Here is a 23,696-nt window from a genome sequence, read left to right on the forward strand (position 1 = left end):
CAAATAACAGGGAGGGAACACTGCCCCACCCTTCAATAGAAAATTGGATTAAAGATTTACTGAGTGTGCCCTACCCATCAGGGCAAGACCCCTTGTTTCCCCCTCAGTCAGTCTCTCCCATCCGGGAGCTTCCATAAGCCTCTTATCCTCTCAATCAGAGGGCAGACAGAATGGAAACCACAATCACAGAAAACTAACCAATCTGATCACATGGACCACAGCCCTGTCTAACTCAATGAAACTATGAGCCATACCATGTAAGGCCACCCAAGATGGACAGGTCATGGTGGAGAGTTCTGACAAAACGTGGTCCAATGGAGAAGGGAATGGCAAATCACTTCAGTATTCTTCATTGAGAACCCTATGAACAGTATGAAAAGGCAAAAAGATAGGACACTGAAAGATGAACTCCCAAGGTCAGTAGGCATCCAATATGCAACTGGAGATCCCTGGAGAAGTAACTCCAGAAAGAATGAAGAGACGGAGCCAAAGCAAAAACACCCAGTTGTGGATGTGATTGGTGATGAAAGTAAGTCCAGTGCTGTAAAGAGCAATATAAATAGGAACATGGAATGTTAGGTCCATGAATCATGGCATATTGGAAGTGGTCAAACAAGAGATGGTAGGAGTGAACATCGACATTTTAGGAATCAGAGAAATAAAGTGGACTAGAATGGCTGAATTTAACTCAGATGACCATAATATCTACTACTGTGGGAAAGAATCCCTTAGAAGAAATGGAGTAGCCATCATAGTCAACAAGAGTCCAAATTGCAATCTTTGGATGCAATCTCAAAGTGACAGAATGATCTCTTTTCATTTCCAAGACAAACCATTCAATATCACAGTAATCCAAGTCTATGCCCTGACCAATGATGAAAAAGCTGAAGTTGAATGGTTCTATGAAGACCTACAAGACCTTCTAGAACTAACACCCAAAAAGACATCCTTTTCATTATAGGGGACTAGAATGCAAAAGTAGGAAGTTAAGAAATACCTGGAGTAATGGGAAAGTTTGGCCTTGGAGTATGGAATGAAGCAGGGCAAAGGCTAATAGAGTTTTGCCAAGAGAACGCACTGGTCATAGCAAACACCCTCTTCCAACAACACAAGAGAAGACTCTACACATGGACATCACCAGATGGTGATGAAATCAGATTGATTATATTCTTTGCAGCCAAAGATGAAGAAACTCTATACAGTCAGCAAAAACAAGACCAGGAGCTGACTGTGGCTCAGATCATGAACTCCTTATTGCCAAATTCAGACTTAAATTGAAGAAAGTAGGGAAAACCACTAGACCATTCAGATATGACCTAAATCAAATCCCTTATGACTAAACAGTGGAAGTGACAAATAGATTCAAGGGATTAGATCTGATAGAGCTCCTGAAGAGCTATAGATGAAGGTTCATAACGTTGTACAGGAGGCAGTGATCAAAACCATCCCCAAGAAAAAGAAATGCAAAAAGGCAAAATGGTTGTCTGAGGAGGCCTTACAACCAGCTATGAAAACAAGAAAAGCAAAAGGAAAAGGAGAAAAAGAAAGATATGCCCATTTGAATGCAGAGTTCCAAAGGACAGCAAGGAGAGATAAGATAGCCTTCCTCAGTGATCAATGCAAAGAAATAGAGGAAAACAACAGAATGGGAAAGACTAGAGATCTCTTCAAGAAAATTAGAGATACCAAGGGAACATTTCATGCAAAGATGGGCACAACAGAGATAGAAATGGCATGGACCTAACAGAAGCAGAAGATATTAAGAAGAGGTGGCAAGAATACACAGAAGAACTATACAAAAAAGATCTTCATGACCCAGATAATAATAATAACCTCTTGTCAACGGTTGTTCAGCTAGTTGCAATTTTGTTGTTTTCGCAGGAGGAGAGATGAATGCATGTCCTTCATAATAAGGTACAAAAGTGAGTTCTCTTGGTTTAAACTCACTTTTCTTGATTTCAGAGATATAAACAATACTAAGTTGTAAAACTTGTAAGCAAATTCATATTTGGGCTTCCCTGGTGGCTCAGATGGTGAAGAATCTGCCTGCAGTGTGGAAGACCTGGGTTCGATCCCTGGGTTGGGAAGATCCCCTGGAGGAGGGCATGGCAACCCATGCCAGTATTCTTTCCTGGAGAATCTCCATGGGCAGAGGAGCCTGGTGGGATACAGTCCACGTGGTTGCAAACAGTTGGACACAACTGAGTAAGCACAGCACATTACATAATGTTTCTATGAACACTGAGTAACATTTATTTATTCATACAAATAAAAGCACATATTCACTCAATTATTCAATAAATATGTGTTCACTCAACTTCATAGGACAACAAGCCAGACACAGTCCCTGTCCGTTTGGAGTTTATTGTCTGTGGCATTCAGACAATGAAAGTACAGATGAAATAACTGCATGAGGATAGGAACCATGCTGGAAATAGAAATAATGCTGTAATTGACACTGAGTAGGCAGGGCCCTTGTTTGAGATAAAATGCTCAGGGAGGGGCTTTCTACAATGTATTTAAGCTTAGGCATGAAGAGTGAGAAGGAACCAGGCATGTGGAGAATCTCAGAAACAGTTAGATATTCAGTCATGAAAACAAAGACCAGCTCCTGTGGAAAGGATGAGAGAACAGAGAGAGACCAGGGCGCTTGGCCCGTGAATGCAACGAAGCTGGGGGAGGAGGCAGCGCAGATCGCCCAGGGCCTTGAAGGCCTCTGCAGGTTGACTTGACCCACCCATGAGCTGAAGCCATCCAGGTGTTTTAAGCAGAAGGTGACAAGACTTGCCTTAAATGTGGAGCTCACTGGGCATGCCTGTGGGGAAAGGACTGGAAGGTGAGTGGAGGGCAGCCCAGGGACCAGTGAAGAGGGTCCTGTGTCCATCTGAGCCTGTTCTTCCTTCTCTACACAAGAACTGCCATGTAATTCTGAAAAGTCGAGTCCCTCCCCAGCGTTTCCGAAATTCCCTCAGAATGGGCTCTGGGCGCTCAGCTCTGCAGTCCTGCCCTCGCCCGCTTCCACTGCCTCGCCCGGGTCGACTCCTACCCTGCCGGTCACCTCGGGTCTCCCCAATCTGCAGCGTCCTGAACGGACTCTTCTTCGTCACCGTGGGCCCCACCTCCACACAGATGGCTGAGGAGCCGATTACACCACAGAAGTGGAAGCAACCGCTTCCATAGGCAGACGGTACAGGACCGCGTCCTTTGGCCATCACTGCCTTGGGGACTGTTACTCATCTCTGAACTTTTCTTTATAAAGATCTTTCTTTCCTCTTCACCAGAGTCCCAGGGCCCCAACCCTCGGACAACCAGGGGAACACTGAAACCTCCTACTTCTCCACTGGGCAGAATACGTAGCCTCCCTCGTCTCTTCTTATAAAATTTTACTTTGTTGACGTACAGTTGATTTACAGTGTTGTGTTAGTTTCCGGCATACAGCAGTGATTCCGTTGTTCAGCCGCTACGTCATGTCTGACTCTTGCAGCCCCGTGGTCTGCAACCTGCCACGTTCTTCTATGAACCTACATCTCCCACTGGCAGGTGGATTCTTTACCACTGAGCCACCAGGAAGCCCAATTCAGTTATACATATAAAATAGCTGGATTCGCTAATCAAACTCCTAAGCCACCCTCCCCCACTCACCCTCTGGCAGCCACAAGTTTGTTCTCTATGTTTGTTTGTTTTGTAGATAAATCTGTGTCATATTTTAGATTTCACATTTATATGCTGGCATATGGTATCTGTCTTTCTTACTTCACCTAGCATAATTATCAGCTCTATCCATGTTGCTGCCAATAGCATTATTTCATTCTTTTTTATGGTCAGTTATATTCCGTATATATATATATAGGGCTTATATTGGGCTTCCCTCATAGCTTAGTTGATAAATAATCTGCCTGCAGTGCAGGAGACCTGGGTTCGATTCCTGGGTCAGGAAGGTCCCCTGGAGAAGGAAATGGCAACCCACTCGTTTTCTTGCCTGGAGAATCCCATGGACAGAGGAGCCCGGCGGGCTACAGTCCATGGGGTCGCAAGAGTCGGACACGACTTAGCGACTAAACCGCCACCATATTCCATATGTATTCCCTTTACTTCACACCCTCTCCAGCATTTGTCACTTGTAGCCGTTCTGACCAGTGTGAGGCGGCGCTTCACTACAGTTTTGATTTATATCTCTCAGCAGCAGCAGCAGCAACAGTAATGAGTGATGTTGAGCATCTCTTCAGGTGCCCGTTGGCCATTTGCATGTCTTCTTTGGATGAATGTCTATTTAGATCTTCTATCCATTTTTTGATTGGTTGATTTGTTATTGAGCTGTATGAGCTATTTGTATATTTTAGAAATTAAGCCTTGTGGGTCACACCATTTGCACCTATTTTCTCCCAATTCATAGGTTGTCTTTTCATTTTATCTGTGGTTTCCCTTTGCTGTGCAAAAGCTTGTAAGTTTGATTAGGTTCCGTTTGTTTATTTTTGCTTTTATTTCTATTGCACAGAATCTGTAGGTCTCTTGGTCTTAATCATTGCCTTCTAGACAAAATCCAGGTCTTTGCAGAACATTTTTTTTCCCAAGGTGAATTCTGCCATTTCACTGCAAGTCACAACTGAGTTACTTTTAGCTTGTTTTTGAAGTAGCAATTTTTCCCTCTTAATAGTACAGAATGCACAATTAAAGTATGAAGTAGTATAAGTGATTGCATTAAAAACATTCTAGAATTTAACTCAAAGAGTACTGTGCTTTTTAACAGGGAAAGATATCCCAAGGACTAATGTCTATTTTGGATATCTTCCATAGCTGTTATCAGAACCTCTACTATATTCCTTAGACTATTTTCTACAGTATAGAGTAAGCGGGGGCTAAATTTAATTTCTGAAACAACCTAAATTAACTTGGAGCCAAAGAATTTGAACATGTATTTTTAGTCGGAATTGAGGTGTTAGTAAAAAGTAATGTCTTTAAAGGGGGAAGTTCTTAACTTCGAAAATAAATGTATAGCATTAGAGGATAGGAGTCCATGAATTTGAATTAGAAAAACGTTACATCTTTTTCACTAACTTCTATAGAAAATATTTTTAATGAATTAACATTCCAGTCACATCAGCAATACTTATGGCTGGACAGCACTACTTGCGTCTTTATAAATGTCAGACATCTCATATCACATCCTAGTTGTAGTTCTCTCAAAACAGTTTGTATTCATCACTAAAATTAATTATTAGACTCCCTGCTGTGCTGCGCTAAGTTGCATCAGTCGTGTCCGACTCCTTGCGACCCCGTGGATTATAGCCCACCAGGTTACTCTGCTCATGGGATTCTCCAGACAAGAATACTGGAGTGGGTTGCCATTTCCTTCTCCAGGGGATCTTCCCGGCCCAGGGATCAAACCCCTATCTCTTACGTCTCCTGCCCTGGCAGGTGGGTTCTTTACCACTAGAGCCTCCTGGGATGCCAGACTCCTTGCTAGCTCTGATCTAATACACAGAGAAGTATGTTTGTATATCACAAGTATTTTTAACATGTTAATAATTATTTCAATTTAATTGGCTTACTTTGTAATCGTATGAATTTTATTTTAGCTATTTTAAAACTGTTTCGAGAAAGAACCTGTAGGCTCCACCAGGCTGCCAAAGGGTCCATGACACGAAAAAGTCAAGAACTCCTTTCCAAAAGCAGAGTTCCAAAAAAAGATTAGTGCAATGGCAAGTTCATTGAAATAAATGTACAGCCGCTCATCATTACTACTCTGAAGTTATTTATGGAGATGTAAATTGTTTGGATATTATTTCACTTTCTAAGCTGATCCTGGTCAGTTACTTAACAGAGTGTTAAGCCTCTAGGTATGGGAATTTAAAAAATTAGTATCTTCCCCATTGGATTATTGTGAAGATTGACTCATTCGAGGACACTTAGAACAGTGCCTAGTACATGAGTGTTCGGTAATTACTATGTTATCAATGTCACATCTTTTATGTGAAAACAAATTGCACTTAAGGAACTCCCTCATAGCTCTTGTTATTTTCTTTTGGAAGATGCTTACCCCAGCCAAAAGGCTCCTATCCAATAATAACCATGGAGGTTTGCTGGACTGAGAACAAAAATGTGGGTCATGAGAGCTTCTCTAAGATGGACAGTTTTATGGGTGGCAGTGATCACACAGGCGAGTCATTAACTAGAGAGAACATTTCGTTAAAATCAAACCTAGGTCCCATTGACTCTGATATCTGTACATTGTGGTTTTTGGCAACTTAATCTTTGAGCTGTAGTTTCCTTACCTATAAAACAGAAATAAAAATAACTTTCTTCCAGAGTTGTCTCAGGAATTAACTGAGATGATTAAGACAAAGGTTCCTAAACACAGGCACTTAGAATGAATTTGGCAAATATTAGCAGGCTTCCATTTCCGCTTCCCTCTCTCCACTTCTCTCATCAATCTTCTTAATTTGTGGACTTCAATCCTAGGATTTAGCCAAAAAGAAGACAGTACTAAGTTGTGTCTGACTCTTGCGATCCTGTAAACCGCAGCCCGCCAGGCTCCTCTGTCCATAGGATTCTCCAGGAATCTACTGGAGTAGGTTGCCATTTCCTTCTCCAGGGGAACTTCCCAACCCAGGAATTGAACCCAGGTTTCCCAGGTTGCAGGCAGATGCTTTACCGACTGAGCCACGTGGGAAGCCCAGTGTTTAGCCAAGGACCATGATAAACTGCACTGGGGGGGCGGGCGGGGCGGGGAGGACCGTTTTCCTGATGGATAGTTTTCTTCTTCTTCGCAGAGGCAATTACCCAACCTGGCCATATAAAAGAGGATCCCCGTGCAGTGCCTGCCCCAAGAGTGACAACTGTCTGGACAATCTTTGCAGTGAGTAAAAGAAACAATCTACCAATAATACAATGTGTTCAAAACTCGTAACTTCCCAGAGATCAGTCCTGAATATTCACTGGGAGGACTGATGCTGAAACTCTAAAACTTTGGCCACCTGATGTGAAGAACTTACTCATTTGAAAAGACCTTGATACTGGGAAAGATTCAAAGCAGGAGGAGACAAAAGAGGATAAAATGGTTGGATGGTATCACTGACTCAATGGACATGAGTTTGAGTAAACTCCAGGAGTTGGTGACTCAGGATAGGGAAGCCCAGTGTGCTGCAGTCCATGGGGTTGCAAAGAGTTAGACAAGACTGAGCAACTGAACTGAAGAATGAAAACATTTGTTTTATCCTAATAGCTCTTTTCAGGAAAAGGGGCATCAGATAGCAATCAAAGCAATGACTTACTGTCCTGGGAATGACTATATGTTCAAGAGAAATTTAAAGAAGCAAATATCCTTTATAGTTAGCACTAATCAGAAGAACAAATGACTCATTATGGGAAATTGTAGACCCAAGATTTCTAATTTCTGCAAGATCAAAAATGTAACAAAGTTAACCAAAATAATTCTGAATTGTGTTCAGGTAGAATTCTACCTGTCCAAAGCATTCAAGAATCAAATTTTCACCTACAGAACTGAATGAAATGAAAGTTGCAATGTAGCACTTTTCACTAGTAAGACAACATTTAATGAGAAACCGTGTAGAAGGTCAATGAAGATAACTTTCCAAGGCTGCTTTACATCACTTTAAAGTATTAATACACAGTTGGCCAAGAGTCCATTTGTTTTCTGTTCCAAACACATTCCTTCCCATCTTAGTTTTTATTTTTTACTTTTTGACAAGGTGTGAAGGGAACCCTCAATCAAGCCATTACAGTTGTGCGAACCCTCTACTGCTTTTGGGCCTTTACCTGTAACCAGCTGAACCTCTCAGGGCTGCAGGGCTGGCGGGGGCGGCCGAAGCAGGAGGCTGGAACGGGCTGAGTTTAACAGCATACATTTTTGTTTGGCCAAAGTGTTCTACTGCTTACATGTTTTCAAAGTCCAATTCCTCTCAACTATTTGTTCCCTTCTTCCAGATCTGTATACATTAACTTCTCATTTTCACTCCAGCCACATAGCAATATTTGACCACCCTGCTGAGCCAGTTATTTCTCTGCAGTTCAACCACTTTTTCTGAGAATCTGGAACAAGTGCCTGGCACACACTTGATAAATATTACCTATTATCCCCAAATTCATCTTCCCTCTAATCTCAAAACTTGTTTGCTTTGGTATTCTGGTAGCATCTTTATGCCCAAAGTTTTAGGTGATGTTTTTATGCTCAAACAATCCTCACAATGCTTCTTTAGAATCAGTGATGAGGACAATTATTTTAAGTTATGTTAAGAGTAATTTTACTGCTGCTATTGGTTAACCGTCTTTCCCACTAGACTGAATTCCAAACAGACAGAAGTTATGCCTATCTAATTCACCTTTGTAACCAACTGAAGTGCCTAGTCTGGCTGACAAATGATGACTAATTTGACTGCATTTTTTTTTTAATTATTCTATTTTAAAAATCTAGATGATTAGTAACAACAGCACCAGAACAATAACAAGAAGAAAACTTGTGGACTTTTAGCTTTTGATCTTGGAGATCTAGCTTGAAATGGTCTCGAATCTTGTGGGATAAAATTCATAAATTTAAGACTGCAGTCCAACAATAATTAAAAACCCCTGGACTCTTAAGACAAAGGAAAACACAAGCTACCTTGCAGAGGGGTAAGGGTTGAAGGATAAAGGCTTTTATCTACCAGATTCCATCTCTGACAAATTACAGCAAACACTGGAGGGGAAAAAAAACCTTTTCATAAATACCAATGGAGGCCAAATTAGGATGGTTTTGCAAAATGCACTGGGAATACCAATGGTACACAAGCTGATCTGAGCTAGTGCCTGTGCGTGGAGGATATCTGTTTCACTATTCAAGAGTTGGATGTTTAACATTTCAAAAATATATATATGTAAGAAAAAATTTAAGTAGCACATCACACCTTGATTTCATGGAAGTGCATGCCAAGAAAAGTTAAAGCAGCGGAAGCTTCGAAGGCAGTTCACCACAGACAATGCCCAGTCACAGGCATGCTGGCCAGAGACGCTCACGAGCAGGCAGAGGATTCCACCACAGGAGTCCAGCTGCAGCTGGCCCGGAACCAGTGTAGAAAAGGTGTTTAACCATTCATAAAACATATAAGAAGACTGTGGCAGATGTGGATTTTTTCCCCCAGGTCTTGGAATGTCAAGTGGAGAGGAATAGTTATGACTTTTGATAGCCAAATGTCCTATTAATAAGTTAATGACAGACTAGAACAGATCAGAGGACACTCTTTACTACTGATTATAGGATTCTTCTTCTCAGGGAGAAACTTAATTTTCAGGAAAATATTTAACAAATTGCCCACACTGATTATTACTAATACTTATTTTTAATTGCAATGTCTTATTTTTATTACATTTATTTTATCTGCTTATGTAAAATGAGTTTCCATTTATAGTAGTGGTATATAAAAAGTTTTATATAAACAAGATGATTTAAAAATATCACGTTATTACAGTAAGTACAAAAAAACTTGAATAATTCACCTTTGAAAATCACTGCAGTAAAGCCAAAGCACCAGTAAATGGCTATAGTTAAGAGACTTGGCTCTTAAAAAGAAAAGCCTCACCAGTCCCTACTCTTTTAATTCTTGTTTTCTTTCTTCTGATTTCACAGCTAACCCACAACGAGACAAAGTGACACGTATGTATATGAACCTTAAACCGTTTAAGATCTATGTGAGCTGTGTTACTGCATTATGGGGAACACCATTAATGAGTATATTTCATGTCTGTTTCACAGGTTATCCTATTCCAGACCGGCCGATATTTCCACGTGACAGATACACGTCTCTTTTTCTCTTAATTACTCCACCAATTCTAATACTGAGTGTTATAATTATCATTTGGGCCAAGGGCAAATATCCTCATTTATTTACTTGGAAATAATACAATCCAAGGAGGAAAAAAAACCCTAATTCAAACATGGTGTTTTTTGTTTCAGTAACTACTGGGGGTATTTCTGATTTGCAGCAAACCCTTACTCAAAAGAAGAAATGGTTCACGTTCACATTCCACTTTTTAAGAAGCAGCACTGTTTCCAAGCTCCCACAGCTGTGACTTGCAATGAGTAAGCTCTATCCCCCGTGCGCCTCAGCTTCTAAATATGTAAACTGGCAAAACTAGATTTAGGTGAGTCTGAGACACCACACCGGCCCTCGTGAGTAAAAACACTTCTAAATAACCTGGTGCATGCTGCTCCAACTCTACGTATCTGGTTTTCCACGTTCTCTGGCAATTTGATATCTTATGGCTTACTACTTCCTCAGACATACTGGAATAGTAATTAAGGGAATTAATTTAAAAGGCCTTGCTTTTTTGGATTATGAATTAATTTTGGAACAAAATGTAAATGAGATTACATTAAAGCACTTCCTCAAAACCAAATGCTAGGACATGATAATATTTAAAGTCTGCTGCTAAGTCACTTCAGTCGTGTCCGACTCTGGGCGACCCCACAGACGGCAGCCCACCAGGCTCCCCCATCCCTGGGATTCTCCAGGCAAGAACACTGGAGTGGGTTGCCATTTCCTTCTCCAATGCATGAAAGTGAAAAGTGAAAGGTAAGTTGCTCAGTTGTGTCCGACTCCTTGCAACCCCATGGACTGCAGCCCACCAGGCTCCTCCATCCATGGGATTTTCCAGGCAGGAGTACAGGAGTGGGGTACCATCGCCTTCTCCGACATTTAAAGTCTAAACAACCTTGAAAACTACCCCTAAAATCATGCTTAGGTAAAACCTGCCTGGAATAGATTAGATACAATGCATATAAACACATATATACCACTCTCTTGTATGAAATTTTTCAAAAAACATATGGACAATACAATAATTCATAAAGAACAGTTGTTTATATTAACACTGTAATAAAGAACAAACTCAGAAAAAAGTGATCAGGGTATTACTTCTCATGGATAAGGCAACTAATGTTGCCAACTACAGTATTTCAAAATCCTTTACAAAAGGAGATAGCTTAATAAATTTTAGTTCAGAGTTTGTGTTACTTTTTCTTCTTTTTCTTTTCATCTGCTTCCATTTTAAGCTTAACTTCTTCAGCTGTAAGAGCTCCCAGTTTCTTATTCTTTGCTTTCTTAACCTTTTCCTTGAGGGCAGCCACATCAATCTTAGTTTCAGTAGAAGCTAAATAAATTAAAAAACAATACACGTAATTCTTTAGATTTCACCAAATAAAACAAAGATTACAGAAATATGAATAATTTCAGAGTACTATTGTAATTGAAAGGTCGTATTATAAAATACAAAATACCTGCTAAAAGGAAAGTTAGAAATTTCTTCAAACTAGGAGAAGACAAAGTGCTTAAACAGGCTAATAAGAATCTACATGAAAATGACATTGCACTTTATCTGAACCGATTCCTGGACTCAACTATGCTGAAACTACATTTTTGTCCTTAAATTGTTTGAAATTATTATTTATATTCATTTCCATATTCTAGAACTTTACAGTACTCTTTTAAAAACTTAGTTTTCCAAATATTAGTTCAACGAATGACTAGTATTATTTCATTTAGCAGGATTTTGGTAATAAAGACAATAATCTGAGAGCGTCTGGAGGTCCTAACAGAATCAAACCATGCAGTTAACACGAAAAGTTTGAACAAAATAAAGAAAAGCAGCAGCGAAAAATGGCAACTTTTTCTTATCGTTTAAAGAACAGTATTCAGGACATAAAAGAACCACAAGATAAAATGTCAGCATGCAAACACCCCAGCCACTTGAGAGCAGACTTCAAGTCTCCACTACAATGGAACAGCTACACTTGGCTCAGTATTAAAGTGAGATTAAACTATGTGAACGCCTTGAGAGTACGTAACTGACCGACTCTACAGACTAAAAATTATGATGCTTATGATATTTTTAACTTTTATATAACCAATGATCTAAGAAGCAGAATACACTATTTTTTAAGTTGTTAACACTGATATATATTAACAAAATGGTAATGTTACATCCGGCTTAGACCAATAGGTGATGTACAATACTGGAACTTTATAATACTGGTGACCTCCCTCCCCTCACTGACTACTTCGGAGAGTTACTTTACAGAAGAGTACAAAGGTTACTAGGGGAAAAGAAAATGTAAAAGAGAAGGTAGGTCAAAACAAGGCCAGGAATGATGATATTTTTTCCGAGTGTCTTTTTAAGAGCCTCTAAGAAAGATATTCCTGCTATTTTGCTGGTGCTGTTTTAACCCAAAGTGATGAGAAATCCATGTTAACAATACAAGCATCAAGTTTTAAGTCACAGATTATACAAGTAAAGAAAGTATAAATTTGATAAGCTCTTTAAGGGGCATGACAGCAGAGCTCAGGGATCTCCCCACTCTATTTCTACAGAGGATTCACTGCTCTGGTTTCTGTCTTTCAAAACAAAGAGTCCTTCCTTAGCACAGCAGAGATCAGGAAGCAACTGTCAATCTGGGATACTCTCAAATAGACAGTGAAAGTCAAAGTGAAGTCGCTCAGTCGTGTCTGACTCTTTGTGACCCTGTAGCCCACCAGGCTCCTCCGTCCATGGGATTCTCCAGGCAAGAATACTGGAGCGGGTTGCCATTTCCTTCTCCAGGGGATCTTCCCGACGAGCTGGTACTAAATTATGGGTTATCTCAGTCACCCCGTCCCGAGGATTTGTGAGAAATGAAATGCTGAGAGAACTGATGAAAGATGTGGTTATTTCTTAACATGAACTCCGAGATGCAACAAACTCACTACGGGTTTACTTTTCCTCTAACAGACCTCAGCATCATAACAAGACTTAGAAAACAGCATTACCTTCCTTAGGTTTCTTTAGGTGAACTGGTTTTTCTTTAGGTGGAATAAAAGCTTTGTTTCTTTCCTCTTGTCTCTTACTAAGAGCTTCTGCTTGTTTAGCCTACATGGTTAACAAAGTTTTCACAGTTGAGTAAGAATCCAAAGTATCTATGCACTTTGCAATTAATGTTGCAGGCTAGACACAGTCTTACCTTTATTGCTTCCATTTTCTGTCTCTTCTTTTGACTTGCCTTCAAAAAGTATTCACCACTAGCCAATTCTTTATCAACCTGTTGAAATGAGTATTTACAATTACTTCAGAAATCATGTAGATGGGAAGTCAATTCCTAAGAAATTCACAGTGACCTTGAGGTAAAGACAGTAGGGTCGAAACTCTTACGTAAGGTAGTTGCCTAAGAAGAAGGAAACGTATTCTAAGCTGACAAGGATACACATACACAAAAGCACGTAGGTAGGAAAGTAGGTGAGGTGTCCATGGAATACTCAACCGACTGCTTCAGGGGAGGCGGAAGGTCAATGACTCAAAAAAGTGAGGAAAGACACTTGGAAAGAGTTTGGGACGTGAAGAAACATGAATGACAGGTAAGGGAGGTGGGACGTGATTTAGAAATGACTGAAGCTTCCTGAGAAGAGTGACGAGAGCCAGGTAACACTTTATAAAAGGAACAGAAAAAAGGAGATAAAACCCTGTTCTGTTTTGTTTTAAAGTTTCATTTTGTTCATCATACAAAATGAAAAGCAAGAACTGTCAGGATGTAGCGACTGAATACTAATTAGAGCAAGTAACAACTCAGTCATTAAATAGTAAACATACAATTGATCTATCTAAGGCAACCCTCTAAACTATTACTAAGCTCTCTACAATGACTACCTTGCTTAATTCTCAAATTCTCAGACAATTCTTTGAGACAGGTATGATCATCATCCTCATTTTATGTCGAAAGAAACTGGGGGCACAAATGTGTGAAATTATGCTAATTAACATAACCTCAGACATGCAGATGACACCACGCTTATGGCAGAAAGCGAAGAGGAACTGAAGAGCCTCTTGATGAAAGTGAGAGAGAGGTGAAAAATCTGGCTTAAAACTCAACATTCATAAAACTAAGATCATGGCATCCAGTCCCATCACTTCATGGCACACAGATGGGAAACAATGGAAACAGTGACAGACTTGATTTTCTTGGCTCCAAAATCATTGCAGATGGTGACTGCAGCCATGAAATTAAAAGACGCTTACTCCTTGGGAAAAAAGCTATGACAAACCTAGACAGCATGTTAAAAAGCAGAAACATTACTTTGTCAACAAGTCTGTCTAGTCAAAGCTATGGTTTTTCCAGTAGTCATGCATGGATATGAGAGCTGGACCATAAAGAAAGCCGAGTGCCAAATAATTGATGCTTTTGAACTGTGGTGTTACTTGAGAGTCCGTTGGACTGCAAGGAGATCAAACCAGTCCATCCTAGAGGAAATCAGTCTTGAATATTCATTGGAAGGACTGATGCTGAAACTGAAGTTCCAATCCTTTGGCCACCTGATGCAAAGCACTGACTCACTGGAAAAGACCCTGATGCTGGGAGAGACTGAAGGCAAGAGGAGAAGGGGACGACAGAGGATGAGATGGTTGGATGGTGTCACCAACTCGATGGTATGAGTTTGAGCCAGCTCCAGGAGCTGGTGATGGACAGGGAAGAGTGGCGTACTGCAGTCCATGGGGCCGCAAAGAGTCAGACCCAACTGGGCAACTGAACATAGCAAATAAGTGGCAAAGTTAAGCCAAACGAGACACTGCTGATTCAAGGAGCTTACAGTCATAGAAGAGGAAGGTAAGACAACTAGTGAGTACAGGACAGGGCTTCGTGGAGCACACCAGGTGTTACAGAAGCGTGCTTCACCGCCTGAGTCACTCACTACTTTTCCCCAACTAACACTTTCTTTCTGGCTTCACTTTATTTTCCAACGTAGAGCTCAAGATCCAACACTTACAGCTTTTTTTTTTTCACTATGATGATCATCATTACTTTTTCACCTCTGACCTTTCATCAAACCTTCCCTGAAAAACTGCAAACACAGGGCTGTGGGAAAGACAAGATAGTATAAAGGGAAAAAAAAAAGGGTTAAAGGAAAAACTTCAACATACAGCCAAGGGAGGGAATAATGAAGAAAGATCCTCTAGCAGACAGGTGAAGAAAGAACTCAAAGCACAAGCAAAGAATGGACTGGTGCAGATGGGGAAAAAAATGTGAGCCAAGAGCAAGCTGAAAGAGTTCTTGCCTGGTCATCTCAAATATGTGAGGGGTAAAAAGCAACGTCATCTACTGGGAGGGGAAGAGTGCCAGAAGAATTACGAGGACACAAAGCCGCCAGAGAATACTGCTGCAACCATCGGAGGCTGGCAACGTGGGCTTTTAAGGAATATGATCTGAAGAAGGACTTTCTTCAGCTTTGTTTAGTAGCCACACTATGGGGAAAGAGGTCAAGTTTTAGGACTGATGCAAGTTTCAGGGCTGCTCTGTCAGACAGGTGTGACAGAACAAGGGAGTATGAAAGGAAACAGCGACAGGCAAGAGAAAAGAAATTACGCCAGAAGACAGCTGACAAAATGGGAGGCATTCGTATCTTTAAAAAAAAAAAAAAAAAGGACAGATACTGGAAGTTAAGATTTCAAATCCAGAGCAAAATATATAGCACATGTCACATGAATGAGGCTAAAGCAGAACTGGAAGCACTCACGGCTGCGTCACTGACATTTTTTAACCGTGGAACATTCAGCGGCTACAGGCATAGATACACAACCAACCTCAACCACCTTGATGTCATTTTACTCTCACAGCATGAAGCTTCCACTCCCCACCTCCATAGTTAGTTCAAAATTAGTATATCTACACTTACCTTCAGATTCTTGGATCTCTACACACCCAAACACCCACAGAAATTCCACCTAAAACACCCTCAAAGTTTCTGACAAAACAGATTAAAATGCTTTCCCTCTCATGTAACAAAATTCAACATTTAATACTGACCTGACTTTCTGGCTGTGGTGGTGGGAATGGTGTATACTCTTTCTTAACAGTTTTCTTCTTTGGTTCCTTGCGTTTATTCACATTTTTGTGCTTGAACTGTGGCAAAAACCTTTCCCAACTTTGTGATCTTAACTCAGAGTCTTTCGCCAGCTCTCGTTTAATCATTAAAGTCTTGGGTCATGGTAATATACGAACAAAGTAAACACTTTAATTTAAGAAGTGACATGTTTCTCAACCTAAGACATTATAAACAATGTTCTTACAAACAATAAAATTAAAAGGAACAACTCTTAGCTGCTTCAGTAGGATTAAATCAATTCTGTAAAGAAAAAGCATATAATCTCAAATATGCATAACTAACCAAGTATCAGAAAACCATTAGAAATTTAGACTAAGAAACAGAATCATTAAAATAGAGATGAAAAATAAGACTCAGTTTTTCATTAAAACCTCTGAAATTCAACTTAATTATACAGAGACAGTGCTTAGTGAAGTTTCCTACAAGCAGGAAGCTTTTAGTAGCACATGATATATCATTCATAGGGAAAGAAAAAACTAAAGTTTCTCATGATCAATGAAACCAGCGTTTTCACATTTCAGCCAACTCCACCTGAATTTTATCGACACTGACACATCACAGGATGCAAAGTAGGCATCACACGCAAGACATGCTCTCTTTAATGTCCCAATGAAACGCAAAATCATTTTTTCACCCCAATCTAAGAGTGACTTTTCAAATTCATCAAATTCAAGGACTGTTTAACAAATATCCATCATAAAACATCACATACCATGGTTATGTCTCCAAAAACAATCACTGAATGTTATGCATACAGGGATATAACATCTCTCTCAATGAGCCTATAATTTGAGTGTTAAATTCCAAAACAAGTTTTAATGCAATCTGAATTATTCCAGACTTACAGAAAATGGCAGAATTCTAAAAGATCACACTTTTAAATACAGTCTGTGGGCTCCTTAGCCTAAGAAAACTGAATTGGTACCCTCTACAACAAATGGCAACCCACTCCAGTAGTCTTGCCTGGAGAATCCCCTGGACAGAGGAGCCTGATGGGCTACAGTCCACGGGGTCGCAAAGAGTCGGACATGACTGAGCGACCTCACTTACTCACTTACAACAAATTCTGTGAAGCATATTTTATTTGTATCAGAACTGAATCACTACATTACAGAGCTCCCTTCAACAGCTTTCTTTCACACAATACTCCTCAAAGTTCAAAGAAGGAACTGTAGGACTGGGATAGTGTTGAGTGGGCTTCACTCTACCCAAATAGTTCTGCTTTATCTGTTTTGTATATTAGACTTTCATAAAAGATTTATTTTCAAGAAAAGTTTCTGTAGCTAAAAACAATTTGATAACCACTGTTATACTAATGAACAGTGAACACTCACTTTAATATTGTAAATTGGATGAATATTCTTCATAGTGTCTAGGACTACTTTCCGAACCTGAAATTTGCAAAGAAAAATGAATCAGTTATTTATAATGAAGATTTTAGTGAACTAGGTAGAAGAGGATTAATATATTGCAAAATAACCTACGAACCAGGCAATGGCTACGAAATTGGATATACTAGTCCCTTCAACTGTTCTGAGTGGCTTCTGGATCTTTCATAATAGTTAACCTCACTTGGATACAATGAAGTCTCTCAATTCTACTGCTAAAAAAGTGATACGCAGAATTAACACAACAGTCTGGAGCTGTGCAATTTAGGGAAAGAGAGCTGGACTTAGAGTTAGAAAATATGTGAGCAAATGCTGGGACTTCATAGAGGAAAGTCACTTAATTTTCCTCCTGACTTCAGCTTTTGAATTCTGTAATACATTTGAAATAAAACCACCTTAAGGATCTGTTGTAAGAATTAAATAATATACTTAGACTCCACAAAACTATGAAATACTCAAAACGCCTAAGTTGTTGTTGCGCCATGTGAAAAAAGCAGATACTTATGAGAAAGAGGTCCAGAAGAAGTATTATTAAAGGCCCTGGAAAGGAAGTAAGAGCTCACAGCCAGATACATACAACAAAAGCCTCAAAAGGAGCTTACAGAAACAGTATGTGCTCTATAGATTTTCTCATAACATGTGACAAACTAATATTCACGAAACATTAACATATTAAAACTCAAGGAAAATACATCTTAAAAGAAGTCTTCTGGGCCTGACCTCTACTGGCTGTTACTGCGAAGAACAGATCTGCTCAGTTCTCCAGTCATTCAAACCCATGTGTCTTCTAATGTTTGCTACAGACTGAGAGCTTAAAATACCCACTTAAAACCTGTAGTAGGGGAAGTAATGATGAATTCAGAAATGAATCTCTCTGTGGTTACCAAAAGTTAGCCGTGATATGCTAAGGTTCAGCAGTGGCTATTCCCTCAAATTACATGAAGAATTTACTAATGAAAATCAAACAAAGCACAATTCACTTAAATTACGAAACAATACATTATCCAATGAACTATTATAGTATACCCATATTCTTTCATTTATTCTCTGCTAAAACTAATTTAAGAGCATAAATCTCACCTCTTTCAAGCCACTAAAAGGTCCAATGGCTGAAACCGTGTTTCCCTGAACCATAATGTAACAGTTTGTCAAGAGTTCCAATGCCTATATCAAAAGAGCAAAAAGTTGCACTTCAGTACACTGAAAAACTAACAACAGAGGAAGACATACTTTTTCACTAATAAAAAGTACCTTCAAAGTAGATCCTTTGGGACCAATAAGCCGTTGTCTTCTTTTTACAAATCTTTCTTTATTTCTTACTAAAGAACCTATTTTAATGATGTCACATGCAACATCATCCTGAAGAATTCGTACTGCCTTTTGGGAAAATGAAGAAAATAGCTCATCAACATTCTTTACAAGTACAAATGTTTTCCAAGCCAAGAAATTAAAGCACAAAAATGAAAACGTTTTAGTGGGGAGGGGGGTGGCGGCAGTGATATATGTTGTCTCTAATGTTGCTGCACATAAAGCAAAGTCTAAATTTAATTCTAAAGTTACCTGTTCAAACGAAACACTCCTGGCTAACAGTTTGATTAGGTCTCTGGCCCTAATGATGATGTATGGATCGAATGTCTTCTTTGTAGTACAGACAGTCATGCTGCCCTCAATCAGGTCCAGGGTTGCATTAACATGCTACAAAAGGAGCGAACAACAGTTATCTGAAGATGAATTCAATTTTAGATGATTACAGAGCCTGTCCTAGCCTAACTATTAATTTCTGTGCCATTAAGATATCTCAAAATCCTTTAACTCTCTCCTTGAAGAAGCTGGAAAGTTAATGTAAATAAGGGATACTTGATTACGTTTAGATTTCAAAGAATATAAGAAACTCAGGTAATTGAAAACATTTATAGTTGGCTTTAGGATAATTTACACTTACTGGAATAAATATTACCTCCAGTCTAAAAAAACACATCAATCAAAATGAGGTCATACTTAAGACTTAAAGGTAAAAATGTAAAGCTTGTAATTTCGCTACCCTGGCTAGATGTTGCTCTAATCTAAAATCTTCCCCCTAGAGTGAAAATAGACTTTCCCTTTCAAACTCTCCCCTGGTGGCTTGGCAGTGAAGAATCTGCCCATCAATACAGGAGATGCAAGAGACGCAGGTTCGATCTCCGGGGTGGGAAGATCCCCAGGAGAAGGAAATGGCAACTCACTTCAGTATTCTTGCCTGGGAAATCTCATGGACAGAGAAGCCTGGTGGGCTGCAGTCCATGGACACAACCGAGCAACTAAACAACAACAACAACATTAGCTAAATACAAAGTAAAAACAAACTGTCATAGGTTTAAAAATAAAAGCAGTAACTAGAGAATCTATGCATTAACTTTCAAAAGAACCAGACTTCAACAAAGCAAATAAAAATGCTATTTTCTAACTTGTGAGCATGACCTCAAGAATATTTCAATACAATGAATGATGAACAATTAAACATAAGGTCAGGTGTCTATCAGTTTAAACACACACACACACAGAAACAAATTGGGTCTAATCCCAGATATAGACAGCTCTAAAATATGGCCTGGTTTGCTAACCACTCTCATGCCTGGTGGGCACAAATGACTCTAGAGCAGTCCCACAGCTGAGAAACAGATTTTCAATAACAACCTAGGGTGTACACAAACACACAGAGACAAACCAAACGCTTCATAAAATGATCCTTATCCTTACCACATGTGATTTTTTTTTCCTAAGGCTCACTATAGCCATTAAATTGACTTCCTGATTCTCTAAGGGGTCTCAATCCAGTTTGAAAAATAAAATCAAATACACTGCTCTAGGAGCAAGGCAGGAACAACAAACAGGAAAGTCGCTCACATCCATCGTCTTTCGTTTACAATAAGATGTTAAACAATGCCAGGAGCATGCCTCAGCTCAAAACCGCAAAGGTGGACGGCAATCATCACAGCAGAGAGTAGACACTCTGAAATCTGGAGATTCCAAGTGAGGTTCAGACACCCCTACAAATTTAAATCCCCTAAAAATGTAAAAGCATGTGAATTTTGCCAAGTAATCTGTTATTCACAAAACTAAGAACAAATGAACAGTAAGGATAATGCTTATCTAGTGTGTTTAAAATACCAAACGCATCAAATTAAACAGCTATGCTAGCACCTTTACACAGAAGTCCATCATCACACATTCACTCACTTAAAAGATACAAGCAATAACAATCTCAGAGCAATACAGAAAACATGCATACATGTTCATTCAAGGCTTTCTGTACCAACGGCCAGCACTCTTTCAAGTAAGCCTCTCTGTATTTCGGAAACAAAGTTGCAAAACTGCTCTCCTCCAGGAGTCCTCTGGGATTGTCCTCTTTGGAGAAAGCTGGCTCCTTCCAACCATCCGGAACAGTGAGGAGTTCAGATTCATCTACAGAGGAGGGAAAATCTACACATCAGATTTAACTTCTTTTGAAGGTTTTTGAACACTTGTACGCATACATGCACAAGTTTCCCAATACTCTCATGCATTTCCTTCTTCCCTGCTTTTTATATTATTCAACAGTCCAAGAACATGCCTCTGTCATTATCAACATACTGTATTAGAATTATCTGTAGTATGTGTTCCAGTCACGTCACAGACAAAGTTCCTTGAGGGCAGGGACTCTGCTCCTTGGGTCCACAGTTACTGGCATATACTTGGCACACAGTGGATACTCACAAACTTCTACTGCATTACACTATTTTAGAGTTGAAGATCCAAAGACTATTTGGTTTACATTACTATTTTAAATAAAGTAACATTTCAGACTCAACTGAAGTGGAGCCTATGTGTATATATATTTGTATGTGTGTATGCATAAAATTTTCAAAAACTGATTCCAGTGTGTACTTTCAGTTAATATTCACTACTATAGGGTTTTAGAGCTTTCACGTGACTTCCTTCCATATACTCTCACCAAAACTATGAAAGGAAGAACTGGTATTATTATTTCCACTTTAGAAAAGATATTCCATTCAAAACGCTCAAGTGACTTGCGTAAGGGAATATGAAGCTGACTCAGTCTAGGTCTCCTCTCATTAAAATTGTCCATAAATTGTCTCCTATATCACTTATTAAAACTCCTGGTCCTGGATTTAACAACCTCTTAAATCCAACAGATATATTTTAACTCACTGTTACACAAAGGTCTGATCCATGGGCCTGCAGCACAGGCATAAATTGGGAGTTTGCCAGAAATGCAATTCTTGCGTTCCATCCAGACCTATTAAATGTGAGCCTCTGAGATGAAGCCCAGAAATCTGTCTGAATGGTGTCATGAGGAGATTCTTGTGCATACTGAAGTTTAAGAAGCAGGTCTTTATGGTCCACTGTAGCCATCCCAGTCAGATATATTTGCTTTCTGTTTCTTTTACTCACACCCACTTGGTTATTTAGGGCTCAAGTCACAGAGAATTAGTCTTCATTTACCATTTACTCCTCAATACCCTGAAAAAAATCCTAAAATTCTGCAATACTGACTACTTAAAATGCGTATCTGGGCTTCCCTCCTAGCTCAGTTGGTAAAGAATATGCCTGCAATCTTGATCCCTGGCATCAGGAACATGCCCTGGAGAAGGAAATGGCAACCCACTCCAGTATTCTTGCCTGGAGAATCCCATGGACAGAGGAGCTTGGCAGGCTACAGTCCGTGGGGTCGGAAGAGTTGGACACGACTTAGTGACTAAACCACCACAAAAACCTATCTGACCAAGATCCTACCAATTTAAACCACTCATTGGTTGTGAATTAAAAAAAAAAGAAAAGAAAAAGAAAAACACCTGGCTAAGGAGATAAAGTTTAGTTCCACAATACAAGAACAACAAATAAACCCCAAACATATGTAAAGGCGTATAATCTCATTAGCAATCAGGATAGTTTGAATTAAAACCACAATATCATTTCATACTTAACAAAACAACAAATTTAAAATTCAGATAACAGTCAAGTGTTAGCGCTCCTACTACTTCTGGAAGTATATATTATTATTTGAACATGCTCTACCCTACAATACAAAGATTCCAACCCCAGGTAATGTACATAAACAGAGAACCTCCAGAATATGTTAACCAGGAGAAATGTATAAAGATGCTTATAATAACAATGGGAACAATCCAAATGTCCAGCAACATTAAAATGAAAATATACATTAGCGTGTATTCACACAAGGGAACATCATACAGTAGCAAAAAGAATAAATTACAGCTACAAGTATTGCCCTAACTGAATAACAACAAAGATACAAAAAAATACCTACAATCCTTTTTCATTCATGTAAAATTCAAAACCCGACAAAATTAAAACATTTGGGGCATAGTAAAGATTATGAAGAAAGGAAACAGAATACTCAACATGATTCAGAATGGTTACTTTAAGTCCCTAAAGTAAAAGAATGATCTGAGAGGTGCACGTAGGGGGTTTTGGAGATATGGTTGGTAATGCTCTATTCTTCTTAACGCTCTGACGAGCTGCTTTTCACCTGTTGGTTTTATTCTTTAAGCTGCATATGCACCGGCCTCTGCCATACCCTTAATTAAAACAACAAAACACTTTAAATCTCTATCGCCTACAGAATCGAAGTTTGAGGTTTTTAATACTTCCAGCAAGTCTGGCTGAGCAGGCCCCAGGCTATTTCTGTCTACCACACTTGGATAAAACAAGAGCGCGAGCGCAAAGCAAGACCAATTTAAAAACAACGCAGCTGAAAGAGTAGGCGCTGGGTTGGCTGATAACTTCAGCAACCGGAGAAGTAGGAGTAACAACAAACGTTCCGCAATTCTTTCAATGGCTGACAAATCGAGGCTAAGGGCACGCCGGTTACCTCCTCCTATCACTACTGCTGTCTTAGCCTTCATTATCACTACCACTCGTTCACGGATGTGCATAACCCCCACTTTCTCCCACCTCACCCCTCATTCTGCCAACGATTTCCAAACACCGCCGCGAGTTTAAGGCCCTGAAGCGCCCTCCTCAATTTCTTAATCCTCATATTTTTACAGAACACGCATTCAGCAACATCTCTACTTTGGAGGCTTTCAGCAGAAGCAATAAATTAGGAACACGTGGCTGGCACCATACAGGCCGGTCAGTCCTCAAGTCTGGTCAACAACCCCCCAAATCGGCAATCACAGGTACACAAACTCACAGAACAAACCCAAGGCGGCGTTACACGTGCCTACCCAGCGAAAGCAAAACAAACAAACAACTCAAAATCCACAAACTCCAGGCTTCGGTTTTTAGACAGTCTCACCTCGGTTCTCCGACGTCGGCTTCGCGGAACGAAGCTCACTTTTCCCCGACCCTACAGTCGGCCCATTCAGCTTAGAGGACGCCATCTTCAAGCTGCTTCCGGTACTACCGG

General features: G+C 39.7%; 2 protein-coding genes across 3 annotated transcripts in view; one reads left to right on the forward strand and one right to left on the reverse strand.

Moving 5' to 3' along the window:
• Window positions 1–10,389, forward strand: part of GLIPR1 (GLI pathogenesis related 1) — a 56,831-nt gene extending 46,442 nt beyond the window's left edge. The window contains exons 5-7 of one of the 2 annotated variants that reach the window (XM_004006200.6): window positions 6,771–6,856; window positions 9,620–9,646; window positions 9,746–10,389. In XM_004006200.6, the coding sequence (XP_004006249.1) occupies window positions 6,771–6,856; window positions 9,620–9,646; window positions 9,746–9,891 (259 nt within the window). In that variant the 3' untranslated portion in view covers window positions 9,892–10,389. Of the gene's footprint in view, window positions 1–6,770; window positions 6,857–9,619 lie in introns of both variants that reach the window. The other variant, XM_060412450.1, reaches the window with a different exon arrangement.
• KRR1 (KRR1 small subunit processome component homolog) lies at window positions 9,314–23,691 on the reverse strand. The gene is made up of 10 exons (XM_004006201.5): window positions 23,586–23,691; window positions 20,553–20,725; window positions 18,845–18,979; window positions 18,536–18,661; window positions 18,365–18,448; window positions 17,231–17,287; window positions 15,818–15,988; window positions 12,986–13,063; window positions 12,795–12,894; window positions 9,314–11,142 (listed from the first exon to the last, which is right to left on the reverse strand). The coding sequence occupies exons 1-10, from the start codon at window positions 23,668–23,670 to the stop codon at window positions 11,003–11,005; spliced, it is 1,149 nt and encodes a 382-aa protein (XP_004006250.1). The 5' UTR covers window positions 23,671–23,691; the 3' UTR covers window positions 9,314–11,002.
• Between the last annotated feature and the right edge of the window lie 5 nt (window positions 23,692–23,696).

The sequence above is a fragment of the Ovis aries genome, chromosome 3 (genome assembly GCF_016772045.2).
Source record: "Ovis aries strain OAR_USU_Benz2616 breed Rambouillet chromosome 3, ARS-UI_Ramb_v3.0, whole genome shotgun sequence".
Lineage (NCBI taxonomy): Eukaryota > Metazoa > Chordata > Mammalia > Artiodactyla > Bovidae > Ovis > Ovis aries.